The 27,164-nt window shown below is 43.0% G+C and overlaps 1 protein-coding gene across 2 annotated transcripts in view; it reads right to left on the minus strand.

Annotated features, from left to right (window-relative positions):
- The window catches only part of grk6 (G protein-coupled receptor kinase 6), a 62,189-nt gene extending 36,504 nt beyond the window's left edge, over nt 1-25,685 (minus strand). Inside the window, exons 1-2 of one of the 2 annotated variants that reach the window (XM_040151211.1) lie at nt 25,538-25,685; nt 13,347-13,442 (exon numbers count right to left, since the gene is read on the minus strand). In XM_040151211.1, coding sequence (XP_040007145.1) covers nt 13,347-13,442; nt 25,538-25,589 — 148 coding nt within the window. In that variant the 5' untranslated portion in view covers nt 25,590-25,685. Of the gene's footprint in view, nt 1-13,346; nt 13,443-16,038; nt 16,127-25,537 lie in introns of those variants that run through there. The other variant, XM_040151212.1, reaches the window with a different exon arrangement.
- Nucleotides 25,686-27,164: the final 1,479 nt, after the last annotated feature.

The raw sequence follows: 27,164 nt of genomic DNA on the forward strand, positions 1-27,164 counted from the left end.
CCGTGAATAAACACATCTTGGGTGGAGTGCCCCTTTAATTGTTTCAGGATAAATGCCACTCGTGTCTTATCACATTGCTGAGTCATTTCCTATCGATGACACAGTGACTGATGGTAACTGATGCCTCACTCTGTCAGGGTCTGCTCTGTTTTATCCCACTGGAAGTTTTTTTTTTTTTTTTTTTTTTCTGCTCTACTTATCTCTCCGCTGCTGCATGCTCTTTGTTCTCCCCTCTGCTACCCTAATGATCACTTCTCTCCCTCTAACATGCCTCCCATGTCCCGCTGCAAAGTGAACAGAGCCGGGACACAAAGTGAAGCCCAGCGGAGCCGGGGGCAAAAGGAACAACGAAGAAGTCTGTGGGGGGAAGAGAGGACGCGAGTCAAAGGAAAAGCCGAACGGGGGCGGGATATCTGGGAGGCAAAAGTGTACGAAAGTCATCAGGATGTTCCATGAGTTCAGGACCGATGTGACTCTGATAAACATTTTGTAATCCAGAGTGTATAGACATTCCAGAGCCATTATTCTCCTCTGAAAAACACCCAAAAATTAGCTTCATTACAGTTCATAAAGCTACCTGCTCGATCCCACACTGGCCGCCCATGCGTGAAATGTAACATCCCCCAGTTCTGGGAACTTTTCATTATCTGGTTGTGGATCAGTGGACTCTCTCAATAGAACACTGGAGGTGTGATGTACATGAAAGGAGCCTCGGGGCTGTACAGAACATATTGTACATCGCCACACAAACAGGCCTCTGTCAGGCCTCCTGCTGGCTCCGCAGGCCTCGGGGTCCCTACGGTGAAATGATGACACCACGGGTCTCTCTCCGGAAAAACAAGCCCATATTATGCGGTGGATTCTCACATGTAACTCAGTGCAGTGAAGCCGCGGCGTATGTAAAAGAGTTTTTCCTCCTTTCAGCCATGCCAGCAGCTCGGCCAGTCCACCGCTTCGGTCCAGGCTGATCTCAACATGCTGTTGTTTACAGCCAGATGGACCATTGTAATTCCTTATTCAGCCCCAAAAATCAATTGACCGGCTCCAGCCTGTACAGAGTGCTGCTGCCTGGGTTCCCGCAAACACCAGAAAACGTGATCCCCTTTTTCCTGTTGAGGCTCCCTTGCGCTGGCCACCTGTGGCCTTCAGAACTGATTTTAAACTTTTATTACTTGGGCATTGCCCCACCCTACGTTTCTGACCTTCCCTCTCTCTACAGTCCGGCTCGTAGCCTGGGATCTGCTGACCAGCTGTTGCTCACCGTCCCCCAGGTCCAGGCTGGAGACAGAGGGGAGTAGGGCGTCCTATACTCTGTCCCAACTGGCTTTCCACCAGAAATTAGACTAACAACCTCAGTGTCCTATTTTAAATCTCTAGTAAAGTCTTGATAGGTTAGCTTGTAATTAGTTGTACATTGCCTTATAATTTTGTCATTCCCGTTCACTTGTTTTTTTGTTTTTATTTACATATTTTCTCCAATGTAGGCTCGTCTCCTCTATGTTTTTATCTTCTCTCGTGTCCTTAAAGCACTTTGCTATACAAGTAAAGTTTACTATTACTACTAGTATTATTAATGACTGGATGGATTGCCATGACAATCTCTGATTTCTTGCTTTCTCTCACAGGTGTCAGCCAAAACATCTTTGAAAAGATGATAAAATGTCATTGTTTCATTTTCACCTTGTGCTGCTGCCCACAAGTGGCTAAAAAAACACTACTGATGCATCTTTAAGTATCCAAGTAATGCTGAGCGGGGATAAGCACGTTCACATCCAGCCAGCGGAGGTTGGACCAAAAGCGAGAGTTTCATATCTTTTCTTCCAAATGTCACGGAGTCAGACTTAGTGTCTGACGCTGGTTTTGACATCTCTGTCTAGTGCGCGACTGCTGACCAGTCCAATCAATCCCAACAACTGCACGTTCACAGTCAAGCTCCAGCTTTCAGTTCAACTGGGCCACCACAGTGAAGGCAGGGTGACAAGAGAACGCAACATGTGTCTCAGCAAACAGATTAGTCAGTAGGTGGATTACTCAATAGTGCTGAACTGGGAAACACATTTTATATGAAGAAACATGCAAAAGGTTTCTGCAGCCGCAGCAGCTGAACTTTAAAACCAGCTCGACCCTGCTTCACTGTGAGATTGCGTTTCTGCAAATGTTCTGCGGATGAGGTTCATCCAATAGGAGGAGGCGAGGAGCCAGCCTCTATCAATACTCAAGACGGTTTATTTGTCATTTGTGCAGAGAACAAGCACATGTACAGTGAACTTCCTGCACGTGTCTCTCAGCAAGGAGGGCGTAGGGAACAACAGCAGAGCCACGAGGGCGCACAGTTGAACAACAGCAGAAAAACGCAGTGATCACAATTTCAAATGCATTCACGTAACTTTTAACGATTTCTGGTTCCCTTTACTTTGTCAAACAACAAGAAAGCAGAGGTTGCAGAGAATTGAAAACAAGACAAAGAGACCAGATTTCAGAAGGGCAGAGTCTCTCGCACCAGTCGAGAAATCCTCAAGTCGACTCCGGTTTCGTTCATCACATCACAGCTTTTTTTTTTTAGGTACGTCATCAAACGTACACGGTGTGAAACAGCATGATAAGCATTGAACCGTAGCGTGTGCTACAGGCTGTTTAGTCTGACCGGACGCCAGTAGCAGGGCTGGCAGAGTTGCACCCTGCTGCCACCCATTCAAAATACAGACTACTGAAGTGGTACAGCAGCATAGGTGAACCTTTTTATTCACATACTCTAGAAGTTTTTTTTGCATGAGAAATCCGTATACCTCTGCTGAAACAGGAAAATTAGCCAATCCACAAGTCCACAAATGAGTGTTGCTGGTTGAAAACTCGTACGTCCAGCTTTTCAGCAGATTCGTGTGGACTTTCCATGAGGGAAAGTAGTTTATCAGCCTCTGGCCAGACGGTATATACCTAAGCCAGAAGGAAATTCTGTGTCACTGTCTCTCATGGACCCAGCTTGCTAACTAGTATTGAGACTAATTTCTCTGTAGAGTATTTCTCTCCATGCAGATCTAGCTCGCTAGCTAGAATCAAAATGAGTTTCTCGCTAGACAAACGGACCCAGTGAGTTCACAAAACAACTTCAACAGCCTGTGAGGTACCTCCAGACCGTGAGCAGTCACTGCAGACTCAACTAACTCAAACGTGAACCGCGCAAGGGGCAGCAATGCTACCGAGGTGGGCTGCAGCAGCGAGGAGGGTGGCTCCCTACCAGGAATGAAGAAACACGTCAATCGACAAGAAAGGAGCAACGTCAGCAAGTTTTATTATCAGGCCAAGTTCTCATAATCAATGTTTGCGATACTCGGTAGCTAAACGTGCCGTATTAGTCTTATCTCATTTCTAATGATTTCCTCTTATTTTAAACTAAAACCTGCTCATGATAAGATTAAAGTACGTGAATTAACTTTTACAAACTTAACCCAGTCTGACAATTACTTAACCACAAAACTGACTGTAGTGGAAATAGAGAAGGGCGATGGAAACGCTGTTCGTTAACCCCTGTGCCGAATGCTGACAAAGTCAGCTAGACTACTTTTGACCAGACACCTGTACAACTTCCTCTACTGCGTATAACTGACTCAATCAGCAGCCAATCAGGGGAGAGGATTTTACAACTGCACCACGACCAGAACCTGATGTGTAAACCGGATGTTTTTACATCATCATAGATGATATGAAATGTCATTTAAAACAAGGCTCTTAGGGGTTCAAAAATAAGATTCTCACGAATAACGTATTTCTCATAATCGTAGGTACAGTAAAGTGTGATGAAGCCAAAACATCAGTAATAGCATTTAGTTTTTACTTAAGTTGATATGACAGCAGCAGTTTTCAAGTAAAAATACCAATTTATGGTCCCAGCTTCTCTAATGTGAGGCTTCTCTATTTTCTGACATGTTGTAAACCAAACCATTAATCAACTAATCGAGTAAATAATAATCAGTGAAAATAATCCTTAGTTGTTGCTCTACTTGTGTTCAATGTTTTCCAAACTGTGTGTAAAGAACCAGAGGTGACAGAAATTTGAGTGGATGTATTTTAAGTTTTGATCCCCGCATTTGCCACTTTTCTAACACCGTGGAAATGCATCTGAGCAGTGGATCAAAAACTTTGAGATCACAGTGAAAAGACATTGTTGTGCAAGACAGAAATGTTGCATATTGCCTACGGTATGATATGTAATAATTTGTGATGCAGTTCATGTCAGGAGAGAAAAGAAAAAAGGAAAGTTGAGAAGAGAACAACCTGTTTCTGACAAACGAGGAAGTTGACGGTTCCCTAAATCTCTTTCTCAAGACTCCCTCCCAATCATTTCATAAAAAACTGTCAAACTGAGTCAAGATTTTCAGAGCTGAATGATTACTGAGCTCCCCCCTTTTGTTTTTAATCTGTTTTTCCTCCTTTTTCTTTTTTTTTTAAAAACCTCACACCTTCTAATCATCACATTTTACCTTCTTTCTCCTCACATTTCTCAGTATTTCTTATCCTCTCCTCCCTGGAACCTCAACTTTTCGAAGCATATGTGGTTTTGCGCAGCTACAGGCCGAACGTCCTGCCTCTCTGTGTCACACAGTCTGTCAGACAGCATGTTTAACTGAACTCATTCAAAACGGAGCTTGTTTGCATAGCACCTTTCAGGAAAGGAGCAGCTCTGTTGTGAAGATTTCCTGAAGAAAAAACATGCTGTTGATCACGAACGCCACCGCTGCTTTAGCCAAACTGCATTTTACATGCAGGATATTTCAGCATCAGCAGGATGTTTTTGCCCTGGTTGACAAATGAATCCCAAAAAAATCAGGAACTAAATCAGAATACAAAAGTCCCTTTTCCACACTTTTATTCGTTGCATCTGAAGACCTCTGAATATTAGGATAATTAGGCAACGAGTTTAACCACACAGTCATCGTGTTGTTTCTCTGCCGTGCGCTGTTGAGTGAGTGTTTGAATATTTGAACGCCGGAAACGAGATGTGTCGAGTGGGAAGCGCAGACTGAAAACTCCACAAACATGAGACACCTGTCTGCAAAGTAGAAGGATCTGCTTTCTCATTATTTTTGCTTTACTACGTAATCACATTAAAACAATTGTAAAATACATTTAAGTTTTGTTCCTATTGCCTGCTCTTGTCATTTGAATCTCATTTTGTCTTTTTTAGACAATGGTATTACGTCAGCTTAATGCACAGCTTTGTTTAAATGCTAATAATGTCACAACACGTTCCCATCCACAGCCCTAACAGTGTTTCTAGTTCTGGTTTGCAGTCTGCATGGTGCTGCATGTGGTAGCAGTCAGAGATGTTGAATATCGCAAACTGTAGCCCAGGGGTTCTCGGGGTCAGGGGCCAGATCCGGCCTCTGAAAAAACCTCCCCTGTCTTCTACTTCAGAGTGATCATTTAATTTCTAGCAACGCTGCAAAGTTGGAAAGTGAGGGGATCACCAAAGTCAGAGAAACGAGATCGCCACAGTCATTGGGATACATCCTCTGGAGAACATGAACGTCTGTATAAAATTTCATCTTAATCCATCCAGTAGGTGAGAAATGTCAGTCTGGACCTAATTTGTGGAACGACTCACTGACTAAAAAGTTGTTGGCTGTAATATAAAGTAAGTAACACAGTAGAAATACTCTAAAGAGAGGGCACTAAGGTGAAGGGCAGTGGACACTGTAGAGTACTGAACATAACATTGACATATCATCAACATTATGTTGATATGGTGAACTTGTTAACAAAAAGTTGCTTATTCCACATCCAGCTGTTACAGAGCAACATGGTGATTTGTCTGGATCTGGTGTCTGTGTCCAACTGATGAATCTAAGTCCAGTACTCTCTGTCTTTTAGCTCCGGTTTTGGTCTGCACCAGCTCCTGAGGGAAATATCTGGCTCTTTAGCTGCTAAATGCTCCGCCGTGTCCACCAGCTGCTCTCTAACTGTGTCCGTCTGCTGTTCGCTGCTGAGCAGGTCAGGACGGTGGCTCTTTACAGCTGCTTCTCTGAAAACAGCTTCCTGCTGTGTCCGAAAATGGCACTCTGAGAGCGTTGGGAGTGAACCAGAGCAGTAAAGTTGTGGTCAGGACACATGAACAATGAGCCAAGACTCACTGTAAAGCAGCTCAAAGCCGAGCGGGGTCTCTGTAGGTTCATTACCACCAGAGACACCTTTCACACTGTTTTCACATTTCACAGACTAATTGTTATGCAAAAAACACTGAATATTTAAGTAAAGTACTTGAGTAAATTTATGTAGTTACTTTCCCCCTCTGCTTTTAGGGAGCAGGATGCAGCCCAGGTAATAAATGAAAGAAGTTCCTGTTGTGTAAAAGAGGCTGTTTGTTCCTGATTTATTTCCTGAATTTTTTTCTGGGACAACCTGGTGTAAAGCCCCAACAAACAAGTACTGTACATAAATTCATCCCTGCAGCTGTTTTTTTTTTTTTATCCCAACCAGCCTGGCTGTCGCCACACTGCGCCTCAAGGCACTATACGTTTTATCATAGGTCATCATCAGCCGGGCTTCAGTGCTTCTTCTTCGTTAATGCATTTCTTCCTAACAATGTGGCCTGTGTGTTTACTCTGCCCTGCCTGAGTACCATGTATGGATGTATACTGCCGGCAGGCTGTGTGCAGGGACTGTGCCTCCATACACAGACACACCAACAATGGATGGGAACTCTACTGTAACGATCTCGAGATTGGTAATTGGTTTCATCACGTTACTATGGTTCACCTTCATGGGAGGTTAAACCACTTTACTGTTTTACAACAGCACCGTTCTCTCACACACACACACACACACACACACACACACACACACACACACACACACACACACACACACACATGCACACACACACACACACACATACATACTCATACACACATGAACACAAATATTGTGATTTACAAATGTTTAAATTTATTTCTGTGAATTCACAAGGGTGAACCACGTGTCCACGTACTTTTGGGCAATTGTAATGTAACTTATTCTACATGAAAAGATCAGAGTCACATAAACTGATGCAGGCGCTTGTTGTTGAGATCTTTTTCAAACCAGCCAGAGAAAAGACAAATTCTAATTAAACTTGGGTAGTTTTCTATAAAACAATAATCACATCAAGATATTACATTAGTATATTTGACAATACAGAGTCATTTTCTAATCTAATTATGACTTTCAATCATTACGTTGAAAGGCAGCTGCTATTACGTCATTTCTTATAGCAAAGCCAGCTCTAATATTCTTGAGCCCTAACGACACTGACAACTCTGCATTTTAGCTGATGCGAGCTAACGTTAGCTTCACAGGCCCAAATCCTGAAGGTCCAAGTAAGTTTTAAAACAGTACGACGTGGTAATGTGGTTCTGTGTTTTTCTATTTTCTCAACAAATCCAACTAAAACACCAAACGAACAATGAATGTCTAACACCAACAAATACTGTGTGTATCCAAAGCCTGATAGATCCTATTCCTCTGAGCCATAGAGCTCCATTGTTGTCCAAAAACTATTAAAAGCACATCAACAAGCCACACTGTTGCACTGGGTGACATGTTCCTCCATCACCATGAACACACACACTGTAGTTTATTTTGACCCACACACACACCATCCTGCTGCCCCAAATACTCACTAGACCACCAAGCGTGGATTAATCCGCTGCTGAAAATAGTCCCCAGCAAATGCACTGTTTCTTCCTGTTTGTTTGATAAAAACTACAGTGAGCAGCTGTTTTAGGAAATTATTGAACCTTTTATTTTAAAATGGAAACTATATATTTGTGAACTGTGTTTAAAGATTTACTACATCAGTAGGGACCAACGTGTTTGGAGCTGGGAGCCCTAGACAGGGTAGAGAAGCTGTCACTTTTTCACACGAAACAACAACCGAGCTAGCTGCTAGCTTCCTGTCCAAAAATAACATGAGGTTATCAACGTGATCACCTCTCTAATTGTCTTATTTCACAGCCAAAAAACACAGTCCACTCACTCATTGGAAAAACAATAAAATAAAGTCACGTATAAAAAAAGAAACTTTGGCCAAGTGTAAACACTACAGATTTATGCTACAGAGAACAAAAATTATCCAGACAACAACCCTGGAACAGAGCTGGAGACTTGTCCTAACAGCCATCACCTTCTACAGCTTGTTAAGACACTGTTAATAATGTAATTAAAATCACAGCTCTAACAATTTGAAGATAGCTCTCTTGCAAAAATCAATAAATCATGACTAATTGCTCAGCCCTGCACAAAGACAAAGACAAACACAAACACACACACACACACACACACACACACACACACACACATACAAACACACACAAACACACACACACAGACTTGCATAGGTTGATCCGTCCAGTAGGAAGAACACATTTGACCATCATGAACAACAAGCAACTAAAGAGTTGTTGTGGGTAGGTCACAAGGTTGTCAGCAGAAATGTTCTCAGCGCTTCTGGTGAGGTAGATTTTGGATAGGTATGAAACACCGCAGAAATAGAAAAACGGTCAGTGGACTTGAGGATGCTTATCACTTCATAAATCAGCCTGACTTGTCTTAATAAGGCTTGGTCAAAGCATATGAGTGGGCTGCCCTTTAGTTACTGGCGCCTCTTGTCTACGGAAAGCAGCTACGGCTTGTCCAAAAAGCCGCTAGATTTGCCGCTAGGTGCTTTTCTAAAGAAAAGCCACTAAAGGGATGTGAAAAGTCAGTAAGTCTAGCGACAGAGACGCTAAGTTGGCAACACTGCCTGCAAGGACCCCTGACCAATGGTGTAACTTCAGCACTCAGTCACGTGGCATTTGGCTGACCAATGGTGGAACTTTATCACTCACTCACTCACTCATTCGGTCACTCACTCTCGGACTCAGTCACTCACGGACATCGCGTTGCTTGGGCTGGCCCCACTGTTGCGGTCCAGCCAAAAACATACATTCAAGCCACCTAAAGGGACATCCTGACATTCATATCCCTCACACTGCTGGAAACTCTACATCTCATGATCTCCCCCAGACCCAGGTCATCTCTCTGCACCCCAACCTAAACCAGCAGCAGGAGACACTGCACATGATCCCTCACTGGCCTCCCGATAGCAAACACTGCAAATCTACATTTCTCTTCCTTTCTTTCCTTGCATCTTTCTTTCTCTCTCCCTGGTGCACTCATGCCCTGAGGCATCTTTTTCACTTCCCCAGACTTCCTGCCCACGCTCCAGCCTTATCAGTGCTCGGCATTATCACAGGTGCATGCTAAACCCTATGATACTGATTTTGCAAAAAAAAAAAAATGGCATGCAAAAAAAAAAAGTCAAGTTTTTTTTTTTTTTAAAACAAGAGTGTGTGTGTGTGTGTGCAACAAAAAAAAAAATACATATAACATAGAGAGAGAGAGAAGAGAAACAGAACAGAGATACAGCCAGAAATAAGACCAGTGATAGGGGCTCTTTTTATCTCATAACAGCCAATGTCCACAACCCTGTAAGAATAGAGCTGTGAATTATTTGGACCTAAATATACTGACCGAACAGAAAAATTGAGAACCACTGATATAACCTATTTTTGTTAACATGCTGCATTCAAAACTCATTGTAATTTAATGTAACTAGCATCAAAATTAGCAAGTTTGGTAAAGTGAAACTTCAGGGTTCAGCTTGAATTGTAGTCACTTTCACAGTTTATCTTGCCTTAATTTGATTGTGCAGATTACATGAAGACAGCAACTACATACCAGCACACCCAACTCCCTGTATCAATGAAATTAACTTTTTCAAATCCCTAAGTTTAAATTCCTTTTTTCTGAGTTCGGATTGAGTTCTTCAGAGAAAAGATGGGATCGTTTTTAAATCCCTGCACTTTCACCCGTATCCTCTCCTCTCTTGACTGTAATCTTCTTCTGTTTGGTCTGGTATCATAAACTCTGGCTTCTGTCTCCAACCTGTCACCTTTTAAAATGAAACTAAACATTCTGCTGGTTAAAACAGCAAAAACACCAGTCTGTTTCCTCTTTCTGCACTGGCCACAGTTTCCTCTATGGTACAACTTGAGCAAGAATTTTTTTTTTTTTTTTCCAACCCCACATGCATTCACAGTTGTTGTCATGGTTTTTACTTTCCTGAACTAAATCAATGATGTGTTTTGTATGAAAGTAGTATATAACATTCTGGGCATAACAGCCAGTTTTAGCTGATCACTAGTCTGTGTATACTCATGACAAAGCGTTACAATGATTTGTAAACATATAGGGAAGAACAGCGTGAGAAATCATTCTGAAACAGTACATCACTTGTATCCGAACCTTTTTTTTGTTGGGCCCCCCTTTTTTGCAGAGAGCATATTTGCAACATTGGGGAAAAAAGCTGAAGTTTTTTTCAAGTTGGGAAAAGTAGAGGCATCTAGAAGCAGTAGCGCTTTGTTTTACCCAACAAATTTTGCATGCAAGCCTCGTGATAGCGTCTTGTCTTTGTTTTTGTAGCTGTGACATTTGGAGCAGTTGGACGTGGGCCATCATCTGCTTAACATTTACTTACAACCCTGTCTAATAGAAATCATGCTTATATTAATAATCTGTTTTGCCAAACACACATTTGGAGGGCAAGACAGCCATTCAACAATTATGTTGAGTGGCAATGTTTTTTTCCTGTGGAATGAGGTGGCATGATTTCGTACCGCACCACTCGCACAGAAGTGGTCGGTCTCTGACATCAGAGATCAGGGGTTCACATCCTCAATCCTGCAAGTGGTTTGATATAGGCCACGGAAGCAATTTGGTTGAGGTTATGAAAAGATGGTGGTTTCAGTTAAATTTTAATTAAGTGAATACGTCCTGTGTCCTGCTTCAAGTCACCATCCACTTTTTCAATCTTTAACCAATGAAAATCATATGGAAGTTCAGCTTGGAAGTTCATTTTTGACAGTGGAAACAGTAAAAAAAAAAAAAAAAGAAATCTGAACTCTTCCTCAGCAGATGGAGTTTGCTCAGTTGTCATGAAGATATCTTAGTTGTCATCAATCACATGGCCTAAGTACAGACCAGCCAAGACCATCTTTGAAAAGAGACAGGGGTTAGTGTCCTCCCCATAAACTACCACTGCAGGTCCATGTGATGACAGCTGAGCAAACTACATCTGCTGAGGTGGGCTGTATGGTTGAAAGCTCCAGAAAAAACTATTAAATGGAAGTTTTGGGGGGTTCTTTTGGACAAATTGTATGTACATTTCTTTGGCCAGTTAGCGGTGTTTGACTGAATCCCAAGCTGTTGTCCAAGCTGCCCAATCTTCCATACCTCGTTGCTTCCTTTCTGAAAGGTAGACGAGAAGATTGATGCAACTCTCATGTCTGTATGCTGAATATGAAGCTAGAGCCAGCAGCAAGTTAGTTTAGCTTAGCACAAGGACGGGACGCAGGGGGAAACAACTAGCCTGGCTCTGTCCAAAGGTAAAAAACTCCCAACCAGTTCACTAATTTACACGTTGTACTTTGCTTTTTTAACAGAAATGTAGAAACAACTATTTGTGGTTTAAAAGGAAGTTACTGTACACACTGGAACTACTTCTTGACTCACAGCAGTGTATCCATCCGCCCAGTACTTCTGTGCGGAATCTCATGCTGCAGCGTGGGTTGCTTGATACAATCACTGAGTACAGGTTTTTTGGTTTTGGTGTCTGTTCAGGAGTTTAAAAAAGTTGAGTGCGGAGACCCATTTTTACCACTGATTTTAAAAAATTTGCAAGTCTGCTGCTGAGAGCGCTGATATATGAATGAATGGATGTTTAGCTTTGTACAGTCCACCACTACTACACAGGGGAAATGAAAAATCAACATCGATCATACTGCCTGAATGAAATCTAATACATTAATAATACTGATATATTACAGTATGATTAGATTGTGTTTCAGTTTATCTGTGTATCCAAAAGTAGCCAACTAATCTGACAAGTGTTGAAGTACACAGTGTGTTCTGTACTTTGTTTACTTGAGTGTTTTGAACCTTAGGGCCACTATACCAACATCCACAGCCTAAATAATGACATTTACTGCTGAATTGCCCTTGAGATTACAGACGCTGCTGTGTATGCGGAGACACCAGCTAAAAAGGCATTTTCTGCAAGTCTGAACGAAACAGTGAGAAGACTGAAGAAGAGCTTTTGATGAGCCACAACACAGAGCTACACATAGCGCCGTCCTATGTTGTAAATCATACATTAATAACCCAGTCTGGTGGCCTTGTGGGGACTTTCCCTCTATAGAGAGGAATAAGAGTCAGCTGCTGTCACTTAAAGAGGAAATCCACCCTAAAATTTAATTCACATGTCGTTCCAAAAATATTGTACAGCTCAGTTTTCATTAGTGAATTCAAACTTGTGTCTCCATAGCTCAAGTGGAAAGTTGCTATTCATTCAATTAAAGAAAAATGAAAGGAGATACTTGGGCTACTACTTGGGCTGAGTGATGTATTGATTTTACTGTTAATCCATGATGTGTGACAGGAAACAGTATCCAATATATCCGCCACTGTGATGTGACAGGCAATTTTTAGCCATGAGTCTATGGATGGCAGTGTCGGCTGGTCCACCCCTTTGGTTCAGACTGAAATATCTCAACAACTATTGGATGGACTGCAATGAAATTGGGTACATATACTCATGTCCGTCTCAGGATAAATTGTAATAACTTTAGTGATCTAGTGATCCATAGTATTTTTTTCATTGTTCATAAAATTTATTTTATATACATTATATAAAGATACCTTTAAGATTAAAAATTTATCTTCATTTACTTAATTTCTCTCAAATGCCTTCTCAAAAAAGTTCTGAAAAATATTGTTGTCGTAGTAATAATCGTCAAAATAATCAGAAGAATATTTGATTACGAAAATTCACAAGTTCAGTCACCAGTAATTGTTAACTGCTGAAATCATCAATTACGATTACAGTGGTCAGATTTCCAGATGGAGGAGTCAGTTGACAATCTGAAAAAGGATTTATACGTCAGACCGATAAATTAAAGCTGTAAACTTATCTGTACCAACCACAAAACAGCCAAGATAACATCTCCGAACTCACAGCTAAAAAAAGGGCTTTCAGAGGCTCTCATTATACGACTTTTTTTCTCCGTCCGACTTTAGCATGAAGATCTAGATGATATGGAAGTCTGGTGATGGCTATACAAGATGTGTTTAGCTGAAAGGTTGTTCCGACAGAGCAGCAATCGACTCGCCATGGATACAACAGGCCCCAGACTCACTCAACACATAAGACATTCATGTCAAGTGAGATAAAATCATCTCTTCTGTGAGACCGGGGAAATACGGTGTTATCTTACCTGTGGTTTGTCGCAGCTCTTCACACAAACTTATGTGGGGGAACTGCAGCATCTGCTTCCATTTCTTGCTTTTTCCTTTTCTGTTTCCACCGCCTCCTGTAAGACAAACAGGTTTGGTTTAAACCGGGCAGAAAGACTACGGTACGTGAAGTCACTGAGGAGGATTCTGCCTTTGACCACAAAACTAAAGTCAGAAACCGAGACAGATGTTTGCCTTGGTGACAGAAATAAAATCAACATTGTCATTGTCAGTAATCGTATTAGGGGACCTGAAAATACGTCAAACCTTAATACAAGCTGCCAGCGATGAGTCATCAGAGCTGTACAGTGAAAGAAATGAAGACAGAATCACACAAAGTTAGATGCTAAAAGACGTCTTTTTAAAGCAAATCGATTCACGCCTTAGGTAGTCCACAGTCTCGAAGATGGAGAAGAGAATATTAAGCAACAGGTGATGTTACGGTGTCGTTTGTGATAACAGAGGACGTTCACATGGACAGCAACCCACATAAAGATCCTGAGGACGCCGTCGGAGTGACAGGGTTTTCCTACAACTGAACCGTTGTAGGAAAACTGAATTCCCAAAAAAAAGCTGTTCTCATTTACATTCTTTTATGTTTCCATTGTCAGACAACAGAACAAGTATGAAATCGTGGCCCAAAACTCGACCCGTTCAGATTACATGTTAACCAGCAGTCACTTCCAATGTATTTGTAAAATGATCACTCAGAGAGAAAGCTGGAAGCTCACTCACTGCTGAGCCAGCTGCCGTGCGGTCAACTGAATGAGAGGCTCGGAGAGGTGAGCCTGCGGAAGGAAAGCCCGGCCTTGCGTTCGCGGGGCAACACTGGCGACTCCCTTCTACAGAAAGTAGCTGAGGTTTGTCCATAAAGTTGCTAGATTTGTCGCTCTGTGAAGAAATGTCGCTAAAGGGGTTTGAAAAGTCTGAAAATCTAGCAACAGTGCCGGTAAACGGCCCCCTGATGACGTATTAGAAACCGTCCGCGCCAATTCATTTTGAAAGAGCAACGACCAGTGGGGAAGCTCCAACAATCGGCTGGCTGACCAATGGTGTAACCTCATCACGCACTCAACTCACTACTTATCACTCACTCAGTCACAGACGTTCGGGGACCGTGGCCTGTCCAGCCGAAAAACTCTTAAATTGGCAACCGCTGATGATCATGATATGGTGAATATCGTATTACATTAAGTTTAGTTATGTAATGATGATTACGATTTCAGTGTCATATTTAGGTCTGGCCTGATCATCAATTTTGTTCGTACCTACAAGAAAAGTACAGAGGAAAATGACACAGATGCTCTTAAATCGCTCATCCATGCCACTTAAGAATGAATCTGTTTGTTCGACTGGCTCGTGTATGAGCTAAGATCAAAACTCATCTGGGGACCTTTTCGTCCTCAGTTGAGTTGTCATTTCCAACATGGTTTTAGGTTTAGGACCAAAATTATGAAGTTGGAAATCAAATGTAAGCTTCCACAGAATGAATGTCCTCATAAGTATACTAGTACAGGTTTGTGTGTCTGTCTGTGTAAGGAGCAGCCCTACACAGTTTCTTAGGAAAATGCAGAGAAGTGAACACAAAGAGTGAATGTCAGTCAAGTGATGAAACCAAAGCACAAAGAAAAACCAGACGAAGTTTCGGTTTCTTTCTGACTTGGTGCTCAGGCTGATTTTAGCAGGTTGATTCACCACAAACTACAACTACAAATCTCGAGCAGGTTTCAAGTCCCTGCCGGTTGATTTTTCTTCTCATGAAATGAGCAGACACCAGCTTCGATGGCGAGGAGAAAAAACAACAACAATTTAAAAAACCACAGAAGTTTTGATAATCACATACTGCCCATCCTGTGTCAAGTAAATATGCCAAACATTACCTGGTTCCTTGCTCTCAAACGTCAGGATTTACTGCTTTTCTCAGGTTTTAAATCATTTTAAGGTGAATATCTTTGGATTTTCGGCTGTTGATTTGACAAAACAAGACATTTGAAGGTGATATCTTTGGCTCTGACACTTTTCACTTTGTTGACATTTCATAGAATCAGGGATTGATTGATTTGAAAAATTATAAAATGAATCAACATCATCATCAACATCATCAACTGAGGGGACACAAGGAAGCCATGGTTTTTTATCTAGTTTATTATATGTATAGTGACACTACTTACTTACATAGTGTAGCTGATAGAAACCTTATGTTTTGCTATAGAAAATGTTGTATTAGCATCTACTGAAAAGATAATTGCTCCTTACCTCATGTTTGATTGACGTCCGACTGTAGCATCCTTTCAGGAGAACATTGTAATAATAACTGTAGGGTGTACTAACAACTACTTTCATTAAGAATGAATCTAGGGATTTTTCAAATTACCCATTTATTGTATAAAATGTCAGAAAATAGTGAAAAATGCCATTACATTTCCCACAGACAAAAGAGACGTGTTGGGTCTGGCCAACAGTCCAACGTCCATAGATGTTTCGCTCACAATGATATAAAACAGATATAAAGCAGCAAATTGTTACATTTTAGAGGCTAATCATTACTACATTATCATCATAGCTTGTGATTGATGTCCTGTTGATCAAGGAATTGATTCATCAATTATTGCTGAAACGATGACAACACTAATTAACTGTAAATCAAAAAAAGATTACGAGGTTTTTTTTTACCCGAGAAACATGCACAGGATGAGACACAGTTTTTCGGCCCTGAGTAGTGTCTGCCAGACTTCTCGTTGCATTCTACAGTCAAACCCGGCTCCACGTAACCAGGCTGAATCACCACAGTGTTCCACTTCATTAAATCAACCTGAAATCGCTCATATTCACGTCGGCTGATTTCTCGACTCAATAAATCTTGTTGGGAAGGCGTTATTTTGTTTTGCATTGCTCAGTAGCAAGTGACGTCCGTCCATCCCATTGACAACATCAGTAGTGGTGTTTGAATCAGTGAACAAACATATGGACGGTGATTCGCGGGTCTGGGACGAGGCAGAGGACAGCCTGTATGTAGTGCAGACCAAAAATGAATGGCCGAATGTTTGTTACTGGTATGTTGGCGAGTTCGATACGAATCGAGTTTACACTGGTATGTATTGCCTCTCGGAAATAGCCTTATGATAGCACTTTAATTTTTTGACACAACGAAATCTTTCACCTGCTCCCGCCTACTCTGCATTTATAGATTTCCAAACTAACTGCTAGTCGTGTACATGACAGCATATAGCGCCTTAAATAGTGTTAAAAAGTCACTTGAGTGCTGTGCGACAAAGTTTAGCTTTAAGCAGTGCAGGTAACGACTGACTGATACATGTTTCCTCCTCCTGGCTGCCCGCTGAACTGCAGCCCCTACGGTGACTGCTCTCGGACCAGAGTCAGACAGTAGACTCATCGTTTATTAGCTCGTTAGCCTGTGGATATCACTCCCGACTCCCGCGATTCGCTGCTGCGGTTTGGTTAAGTTACACAACTTTTAGTGCCTGTTAGTGTCAATAATTGTTTTGCGTCTTCATTCAGATACTTTTATCATCTCCAGATTATTTCTTATTTTCTGCTACTGTCATGACAGATCATACATGTGAGTTGGTAGAGTTTGTGTACTGTGAAATTACTCACGTAGCATGAACAATTATCACAGTAATCTAAGTAGAAGAACTTCTTGATTTCATACGTTAGCAGCTTTATGTAGCCTGCAGCTTAATTTTTTTGGAAGGATAAACTAGTTGAAACTTTAGAAGTGAGGGGAACAAAGGAAAAGGATTTTAAAAAGTGAGAGGGGCATGCCCCCCCTATCCCCAATGGAAATCAAACCAACGCAGTCTGTAAACATCTTGCTGGGTCTCTGGATGTTGACCGGGGGCATTGCCAGTTCTAAAAGATTAAATATTGCGAGGCTTTGAAAATTGTGGGGGGGGCCTGATTGCCCTAGGTAATGCCCCGGGATCAAACAAACAGTCAGAGACCCAGTGCGGAAGCTGTTTAAGTATTTACTGATAACAGAACGTAGGTGTTGTGAATACAGCAGCAGCCATGAGGCGTCCTGCCTTCAACATCACTGACCGCTCTGACGAGGAGAAAATCAATGCCACTTTTCAGGATTTGCTATTCAAAAACTACGCGGCAGTTGCTACTCAAAAACGAGTAAACTTTATTTACTATTATTGTCATGGACACAATGCAAACCGGATGATTTGTTTTGTTCTGTGCAGGAAACAGATGATAGCATCAAGCACGGAATTAAGAGTTAATTGATAACAGAGAAAACGAGATGGCTGATGTCCTTTCAGTGCATTAGTGGAAATGTAAATGAAGACAAACAACATGAGAATGTGTATCAGTGAGACAGGAAGGCACTGAAGAACGGATTCTCCACAAAGTGATAAACATGCATAATTAGACTGAGCGCAGCCTAATTGGCTTTTAGTCATGGAAGAAGAAATCGTCCCACACTGAAACAGGGAAAGAAAAAGCTTTGTGACAGCACAGGTCAAAGGTGACTTCTCAACACCGGTGTTTCGACCAGGAGGAAGGCCGTTTAACCAGCGGTCTGTGACGTGATACAGTATATAAGACGCAGAAGAAGTTCAGCCTGGCATGAGGTAACTGTAGTGCCGTGATGCCTTACTAAAACAATGTTACACCACTCTAATAAAACAAAAATACGTGTACCGTTTTTTCAAATGGAATAATAAACAGCAGCTAAACTGTACCAGGTGATTCATAAGTATTACTGTTAAAGGCGATTTTCAGTTTGCAACAAACCTGAACTGGTTTAATCAGAACTAGGGACCACGGCCCATATTTATCAAATGCTCTAAATAGACAACAGGGGAGTAAAACCCCACTTTCCAGAAGCGCCGGCTGAGAGGCACTGTCATATGTGTGTCCCAGAGCAACAAGGTGTGAACAAAGGTTCTGGCGCGAATGCGGAGACACCAGTGGCACACTCCACAGCAGTGGGTGGCGGTCGTGAGCAACTTCGTCGCTCGGTCAGTGTCAAGGTGGGTCCAGATGTTTTCAGTCACGATAATCACATTAGCGTGCTGACTTGACACGGTTTGAAGCCCGATGTGCTGGTTTGTACTGAGCTGATTTTGCTTTTGTAGGGCTGTGTTTTCCCTACATGCGCTGTTAGCTGCTCTGCTTCCAGTGGCCTTCGCGCTTCACTCAGACGTGGAGACAGACTTTGATGCACCAGCATCCTGCAGTTACCACTTGCGGCTGCAGAGGCCAGTATACGCCTTTATGCAAAAACATGTGCAATTTAATTGCTTTTCCGAGAAACAAAATTTGATGAAGAAGAATGACCATCACAAGTTCCCAGAGCCCAAGGCGACCTCTTCATATGTCTTGTTTTGTCTGATCAAAAGTCCAAAACCCAAAAATATTGAGATTGCCATGATGAAAAAAATAGAAATCCTCACATTTTCGAAGCCGGAGCCAATGAAAGTTTGTGATTTTACTTGACAAGTAATGGAAACAATTACTCCATTTGATATTTAACTCTCCGTCCATCAACTAATCCATCACTGAGTAATAATATCAGCACCATGCCACAACGCAGCAAATTATTCACCATATGTGGAAACTGTTCTGAACTGATATCAGCAAGTTTACAGTGAGTCATGCATATTTTATTTGACATCTTAACATTTCTCATTCACATTCAGTGGAGTTCTGGATTTTTTCCGTAAATCAACTGATCGAAGAATCAACCAACCTGTGGGCTCTAAACATCGAACGATAGTGCGCAGGTGCTGTCCACAAAATATCTCCGACTGACTAATGTCCTCGGGGACATCTCCACGACTTCCCGCTGTCCTCATGTGCTTCAAGTCAAGTTCCACAATACCCTCCTGCCAGCTGCAATCAGCTCTTTCTGCCATGGAGTGCTTGGAGCACCTGGTCACGACGTCTATTAAGGAACACATGTCTGCTGCACCGGACCCCCAGTCGCTTCACCTACCAGAGGATTTCCCCTCTCCGCTGCACGGTTTTCCCCTCTGATGTTTATTTAATGGCGACCTGCCTGAGAATGATTTTTAAATGAGCGCGAGTGCTGCTGAAGAACAAGAGCGAAATGACAGAGAACGTCTACACTTCCTGCAGCTGCCTTTCATTTTATAAAGCATTTCAGGGAACAGAATTACTTTTATCGTGTAGTAGGACATTTTCAGTACTTTTACATGATAATTATTAGGGGTATATAAAGTAGACAAAACTATTATAAGACAGCAGGCAAATGAAAACCACAACATGACAAACATTTACTGAACAACGTTGAAAATAATGGCAACGCAAAAATAAAGGGCAACCCTACTGAGTAACAAATGTGGTCATTTTCACACTTTCAGTTCATGTGAGATGGATGATAGAGATGGAAAGAACTTCCATATTTACAATTTGCAATCCCTGCCTTTAACAGCAAAAGCTTTCCAAGACTAGTTCCAGTTGTGTCAAAACAGGCCAAACACTGCCACTTTACAACTGTAAAGTAGATTTAAAAATCTCCCCTTCCACCAGTAACTATCTAAAATATCTATATAACTATCTAAACCGACAGCGACACAGCGGACAAGCTGAGAGACAGCTCTTCGTGACGCCAAAGTCTCGAGAGGGAAACAGCAACACAACAAACATTTACAGAACAGTTTTTTATGTCACAGAGCACAATGTTGGAAACGATGTCAGACCTCTGGGACTCGGCGCACTCTAGAGGATTGTCGAATCTTTAGCGACATTTTAAAAACGTGGGAGACCGCAGACACAACGACAGATTTGGTTATGATCGTAAGAACGCGCACACGCCAGACGATTCAGTCAAGACGCAGGACCACACACTTTCACCGTTTATACTAAACGATCCCAGAGTGGCGATTCCAGGGACTTGGGATCTCACAGAAGCTCCCGAGATCAAACGTGACTTTAGAGCAAAACAGACACGGAAGCCGACCGTCGGCGTCAGCTGGTTGCTCTTGTGTGCGTTACGTTTTGCAAAAACTGTGGAGGAACAAGTAGAAAGCAGTACTTTTTAAGGTATATGGATATGTATTATGGAAAGACAGGCCTGTGGATGCGAAGCCCGCTCTCTGGTGTTACAGTTCTGAACTTTGTATGTCTGCCGTCCACCGCAACCACCTCCGGATGGGTTGTGGCGTCCACGCCATCAGGCAACTCAACACAGTTGTGTGACAATGACGGTGGTGTGAGGGTTAACAGTACAACACAGTGCAATGACAAGGTAGCACTATATCCATTTCATTTGCATTTAATCACTTTGGACGATGGACTTTGGCTGACAGGAGGTGTTGGTGTTCATTTGGTTTTTCAGGCCCTTCTGTATTATCTGCTGCCAAAGCATCGGATCAGCCAACTTGGATGTAGATGATGGAGTATTTACATGAATAAGGCACTGGCCACTGACACAGTGTCAAAGCCTCACGTGAGCTGTGGTTGTTTGATGCTAACAAAATGACTGTTGTTGGACCCCTTTCACAGATACTCATCCATCTTAGAATATGAACAGAAAACACCGAGAAGATAATTTGGCTTTTCAGTATGAAAGAAAATGTATAATCTTGTCTTCTTCTTCTTCCTTGGTCAGATAGTTTCCGATTTAAATAACATTTATATTCTGATTTTTAGGCTGTATTTTATTTCAGGATAAGTTGTTGTACTGTTGCTTGTGTTTGGACAAAATTTTTTAAGTGAGACCCTGAAACCTGTTACAAATGAAAGGTTTAAACGATAAGCAGGTGAAATTCAATTCAGTACACTCAGGGGGTTTTGCAGCCGGTAGCTTATGGTGGCTAAAGTTGGCATCTTCAAATGTATTGTTTTATCCAACCAACGGTCCAAAACCCAACGATATTCAGTTTACTGTCGTAGAGAGGTAAGAAAGCAGGGCTGTGAGCAGGGCATTTTTGCTTTAAAAAATGGCTTAAAAAATTTACCGAATATCAAAATAGCTTCATCGATCGTCTGCGGATCAACTAATCGGTTAATCGACTAATCGTTTCAGCTGCCGATCGCATTGAGATTTAAGAACTTTGGTTTCTTTTGCAACTAAACAAAAGGGTTTTGCAGAAAAAAAACATGTTTATATTTACTAAAATTACAATATCAAAAAACGTTGTATCGTGGTATCAGCGCTGTTATCGAAAATTTCCATAGGATTTGGCACCCAGCCCCATCGGGGAGATAGAGTGGTACCAGATTTTTAGTGAGCTGCGTTATCTTCTTCGATGCTTCCTTGTCTATAATCAGCTCCTTTATAATTCTGCTTGTTCTGAAGACTCACAAAACATCTAAAGAATCAATGGAGGTCGGTCGCCTCATGGGACAGAAGACACTCTGCAAATGACATCGGCAGTTACACATTTGCTCACACAAATAGAAGAAGTCAACAGAGAAACTATTAAAAAATAAAAGTGCAGGTTGCCTGGGTTCAACTCTCCGTTGACCGCAGCTTTGTTGTGTCGTCTATTATTGAAACAAATGGGAAAGACAAATACGGCAAGAGAAAATTACACACTAATATTTACCAGTATGTGTCATGCAAATAAATTTACCAGTTGGTATTTACAGGTCCTCGTTAAACTGTTGTTTGCTTTTCTGTGCCTGTCTCGCCGTCAGCCCCGCTCCGTTAAATGTACCTGACCCCAAGTAGCTCAAAGACGCTGTTTTCCACTTTGAGTTGATACAGTTCTAATACGAACAATCACACATGGCCCCCGCTTAGGCAAAAGCCCTGCTGGAGTACGTCTCACGTGTCTCTGCCCACAGGAAGTGACACACACACAAAAAAAATAGGAAGAAAAATCGTGACCGAGATACAAACTCTCGAGCGGGAGAGAGTGAGCGCTCTGTACAAAGGAAGATCTCCACAATTACACCTGTTGCCTCCCTCATCCCTTTGCTCTCCTTCACAAACGGTAAGTGAGAATTACTGGTATAAACACTACGTGACTTCTGGTCATTGAAGTTCCAACCGTTTCCTCTCTTCCCTGCCACGTGCAGCCATCAACTTGGGAAGTTGCCTCACCGTTAGTTGGTTCGTTTTCTGTCTCTTTTTTTTAATCTATGGCAACTGTCGGACAAGAACATTACCAACAGCCTGCTTTGAAGGAAAACCACACCCCAAAATGTTAACACCAGCTAAAAAACTCTCCTCCTATTCTATGGCCCATTTTTTTTTCTTCTTGCAGACCTCTAACTGTGAAGGTAGATGGTATCAAGCCCCTTAGATCCAAAGAGCAAAGGCTTCTTTTAAGAAACGACTGCTTGCACCAACAATCAACAATCTCAGAGGGTGAAATCCATCACAGAAAAGACACACACTATGTTTACATGCACAAAAAAATTCTGTTTTTTTGCCCTTGTTCCAAAAATGACAATATTCCTACTAAGCTTTACATGGCTAATGAAGATGAATATTCCCAGTTACACGCAGCCGGCGTTGGGAGATTTGAGCATATCCAAACACCTGCTGATAATCAAGCCTTTCATAATGTTTAATAACAGGTGCGTTGCTCCTTCCGTTCAGAAATGTGGGCTTTTTCTTTTTGGCGAGAACCGTGCACCTCAGCCTCTCGCAGGCTCACGACTCGTGACGCTCATCTTCTCATCTCCCTCTGCAGGTGGCTTTCAAACAACTTCTAGGACTGTGCGATTTCAGTCAGTCCACGAACGAAGGGCGTGCCTACATAAAACACAGGATAAACTGTTCTTATCAAAGAACTGGAAAGCAAGGTTATGAGTCGGGTCTTTATTCAGACGCATTTCTTTCCTTTTCTTTCAGTGGCCGAAAGTTTGAAAGTTTTTAGCCCGAGGCTTTGCTGACCACTGTTCTTCTGGCCGGTACGACTGAACGCATTTTCCGTTAAAGCTCTTTTTGTTACGAGAGCGCTCCAGCTTTTTGACTAAAGGGGTCACACGAGGTCAAACTAAAACGTTTAACTCGCAGACTTTTTAGACTTTTAGACTTTACTCCGCGGTGACCCCTCAGGGTGGTCTACGGGCCACCGCTGCAACAGCTAGTCAGCTGATTAGTCAATCCACAGAAAATTAATCTTCAACTATGTTTATGATCGATGAATCGATTCGGCTACTTTTTTTAAGCAAAATGACAAATATTCTGGGGATGCAGCTCGTTACATGTTAGTATTTTCTCTTTTTTTGTCATATATGATAGTGAATTGAATATCTTTAAGTTTTGGACGACTGGTCAGACAAAACAAACAAAATAAAGACATCACAGGGAGCTTGGAGGAATCGTGAATGGCATTTATTCATTCGTTTTTAAGATTTTATAGACAAAACGACTGGTAGATTGATCGAGTCAAGCTCCAAAAGCACCTATGATTTTCCCAATGGAAATGAATAGAACTGACTCCTAAATTCCAGCGTCTTTCAAAACCCCACGTCTGCAGTCTGTATCAGGCTTTTCTGTAAAAAACGGAAAGTCTCACGCCGATGCCAGGATAACCTCGATGGTGCGATCGGCCGTTTCACAGGACGAGTGCAGGTGGCACCCATGACAAGTGAACTGAGCTGCGTGCGTAAAATCCGGGGACTGCTCCTTTAACAGAAAAATACCCATGTTGTCCTTTAAACCTGACGGAACCGCCTCATCCTCTGAAGCTCTGCGCTGGTTGTGTTTACACACGACGAGCTGTGAATAACGCGAGATAATTCACTTTGCATTTTCCCCGCACGCTCTTTAACTTCCTGCAAACCTTCTTTGCATATTATCAAAAGTCCCCGTTTGTAATTGAGTCGAACAAGGTCTGGCCCGTCGGTCCGGGCTCTAAATTGAAATTCCTGCATTTTACTCAATAAGCCGTCGATCATAACGCAGAGCGTGTTTTCCAGGCGCCGGGGAGGTCAGAGGCCAAGGCCTGCCTGGCGCTGGAGGACGCGATGCCTTGCTCAAGGGCAATTGGGCTGTGCAGACGGGTGCCAACACGGGGGCCTGAGTCCTGGTCCTCTGCGAGCACATCAGATAAGCGGAGGGGAGCAGATAAGCTCCCAGTGAGGGATCACGACACTCATCTTCTCGTGTCCCTCTGCAGATGGCATCGGGATTATGTTGGCAGTGAGTCACCACAACCTTTGTCTCCTGTTTGGAGAGACAATAACAAAGTGCTCCAGTGATGTTTCCATTGTTCACAATAAAATGTCTGTTTACAGTTTACACTGTAAGAACACCGTGCACAGGAGCCACACGCTCCACCAGCGGCGCAGAAGTCGTGACTGCTTGGCAAATAAAAGCCGTTTCAGGAGGAAAACTGAAACGCTCCAGTCTTCAACTGCAGTCCGGCGCCCAAAGTTCAGCCCCGAGTACAACACAGCTGCCCTGCCTCAACATCCTGTTTCGCAAAGGACGAGGCGATGCTGCAACATCAGCAAGGGAAACCCGATGTGTCGCTGCAGTCCCGTTTCACAGCTGCAACCCCTTCCGGACCTCTTACTTGGCGTTTCGCGTAACCTAGTCAGAGCCACGCCAAACCCGTTTTGAAAATCTGTCGATTTTAGGCGACCTTTCATTTCCCCTGCGTCCGCTCACTGTCCGCAACGCACGCAACGACACGGACAACGTTTCACAAGTCGCTGGCAGCCACTCTTTAATTCGGCGTACACCGGTCACCAGTAGTTCATTCCATTAAATATTAAGCTACTATGACCTGCTAGCTTTGCATCCCCACTGCCTCCATTCAGCGTGAGTCTCCGCGAAGGTGGTCAGCGTATTGTAACGGTGTTACTGACAGTTTATTGTGAGTACCTTGAACAAGGAAGGCAGAAATTTTGTGCAATTAAGGGATTTACCAAAACCAGTTCCGCGCCGAATTGGCCGCGATTTGTTACGGAGTTTGGCAGTCGTTTCGGCCCGCTTATAAGATCTATGTAAGCTCACGGAGAAGCCAGAAAACTTTCAATTGCTCAAGTTGGAAACGGAGTTCGGCAGGTCGAGGGAACGGCGCGTATTTGGGGTAATATCCTGTTCGCATTCGACCGCAGCATCAACAGATTTGATCACCGGCCAAGAGGAAGTGCAGTAACAGTTTGTATCACCCGTGTCCGGGGCATCCCTCCTGCCGTTGGACCGCCGCTGTGTCGTCGCTAAGGCACCGGGAGAGAGGAGCTGTCACACCGCCATCACCATCCTTACCTTCCCGTGCTTTCAGCAGCACCGTGTTGGCCACGATGTTCTCCAGCTCCATGTTGACGCCGTCTGGGGTCACAGCAGTAGCGGCGGCGGCGGCGGCGGCGGCAGAGCGAGCTCCCGGTCCCCCGCGGCGGCTTCGGTCTCAGTTTATCCTCCCTAAACACCGTCCGCCACCTCCTCCCACCGCCCAGCCGAGGAGGAAAAATTCAACTCTCCGCTCGCGCAGTCCCGTCCGGGTGACAGCCCGCACTCCGCACCCCTCCTCTCCCCTTCCTCCTCCCGTGTCTCCTCCTCCTCCTCCTCCCCCCGTCCCTCCGCCCTGGAGCAGCCGTCAGAGAGGGGGAAGGAGCTCGGAGGTCTGACTCCGCTCGCGTTTTTAAGCTAGCCCGGCCACGGGCGCAGAGGGTCCCTCTCGCCTGTTGAAACATAGCACTACGGGGGGCGTCGTCTGTCTGACTTAAAATCGACATCTCTACCGGACACAGTGATGCGCGTTTCGGCCTTTTTAGCGAGATTAAGCGACGGTTAGCCTCCAGAGAACCACTGCCCTAAGGGGGTTCGCGGCTCCTGGGAGGCTGCGGCGAACTACGGCCGGTGGACGCACTGAGCGTTACTGAACCGAACTTGGTTGTTTTAACTCCCATGTATTTATCATACAGAGCATCGTTATGAGGTTTTTGTTGGCGTGTTGGAGGGAGAAGCTGAGAAAGACCAGCTGAAAGCTCTGATGTGGGGCTTTCACACAGTATTTCATTTATGTCTGCAGTCCAGGTTATTGTTATTATTATTATCAGGATTAAAAAAAAACAAACTTTGAATCCTTCTCTTTTACAGTGATTTACAGTGGCATACAGAGACTTTCAACAAAAATGTCACAAAACGAGTTGGGATAAAATCACTTTACGTGCAAAAACACTGAATTATAGTTCTATTCTTACATTTTCCTGTTGTATCCATGTGTATGAATAGTGAGACAGCTGTGTTTGTAACCTTGAACTGTTCCGTAATCATGTCCCGAGTGATTATCCCTCGAGATGTGTGTCCCTTTTCCTGAACTCTGGGCTCCGGACAAAATGATGGAGTCAGACTTATGGCTGAGCTTGTGCCGGAGAAGCGGATACCGTGCGTCAGGGTGGAGAACAGTTTAAAAAAAAATAAGGCAAATTAACCACAGTGAACCTGAGTTAACTCCAGAAGCTTTACCTTGGAAAAAGGAGTTTGACAAAATAATCCTAACTCAGGGTCCACTCGCCCTTTTTGGAGATGTATGACTAAGAAATACTGAAAAAAGAGAGTGTGTGGATCTTGAGTCACCACTGCTGGATGCATCTTTCAAACGGCCAAAGACCTGCCGGCGTTCTGCTAGCTTAAAATGTCCTTGATATACCTGCCATTTTTATTAGGTTTTCATGTTATTTGTGACATTTTAAAGATGAAAGGATTGATTGATTCCCCAAAAATGATCGTAGTATTTTGAGTTCTGTGTGATGCATTAGGATTCGTATCATGGATCAGTTTGGACATTTTTGTTTTTCAGATACAACAATGTAAAGTTGTTTCACAAATATATATTTTTTTATTATTGCTATTTTAAAAAATGACCGAAAGGTTCCACAGTTGTGAGGCTGAC

Source organism: Xiphias gladius, chromosome 17 (assembly GCF_016859285.1).
Source record: "Xiphias gladius isolate SHS-SW01 ecotype Sanya breed wild chromosome 17, ASM1685928v1, whole genome shotgun sequence".
In the NCBI taxonomy this organism is placed as follows: Eukaryota; Metazoa; Chordata; class Actinopteri; order Istiophoriformes; family Xiphiidae; genus Xiphias; species Xiphias gladius.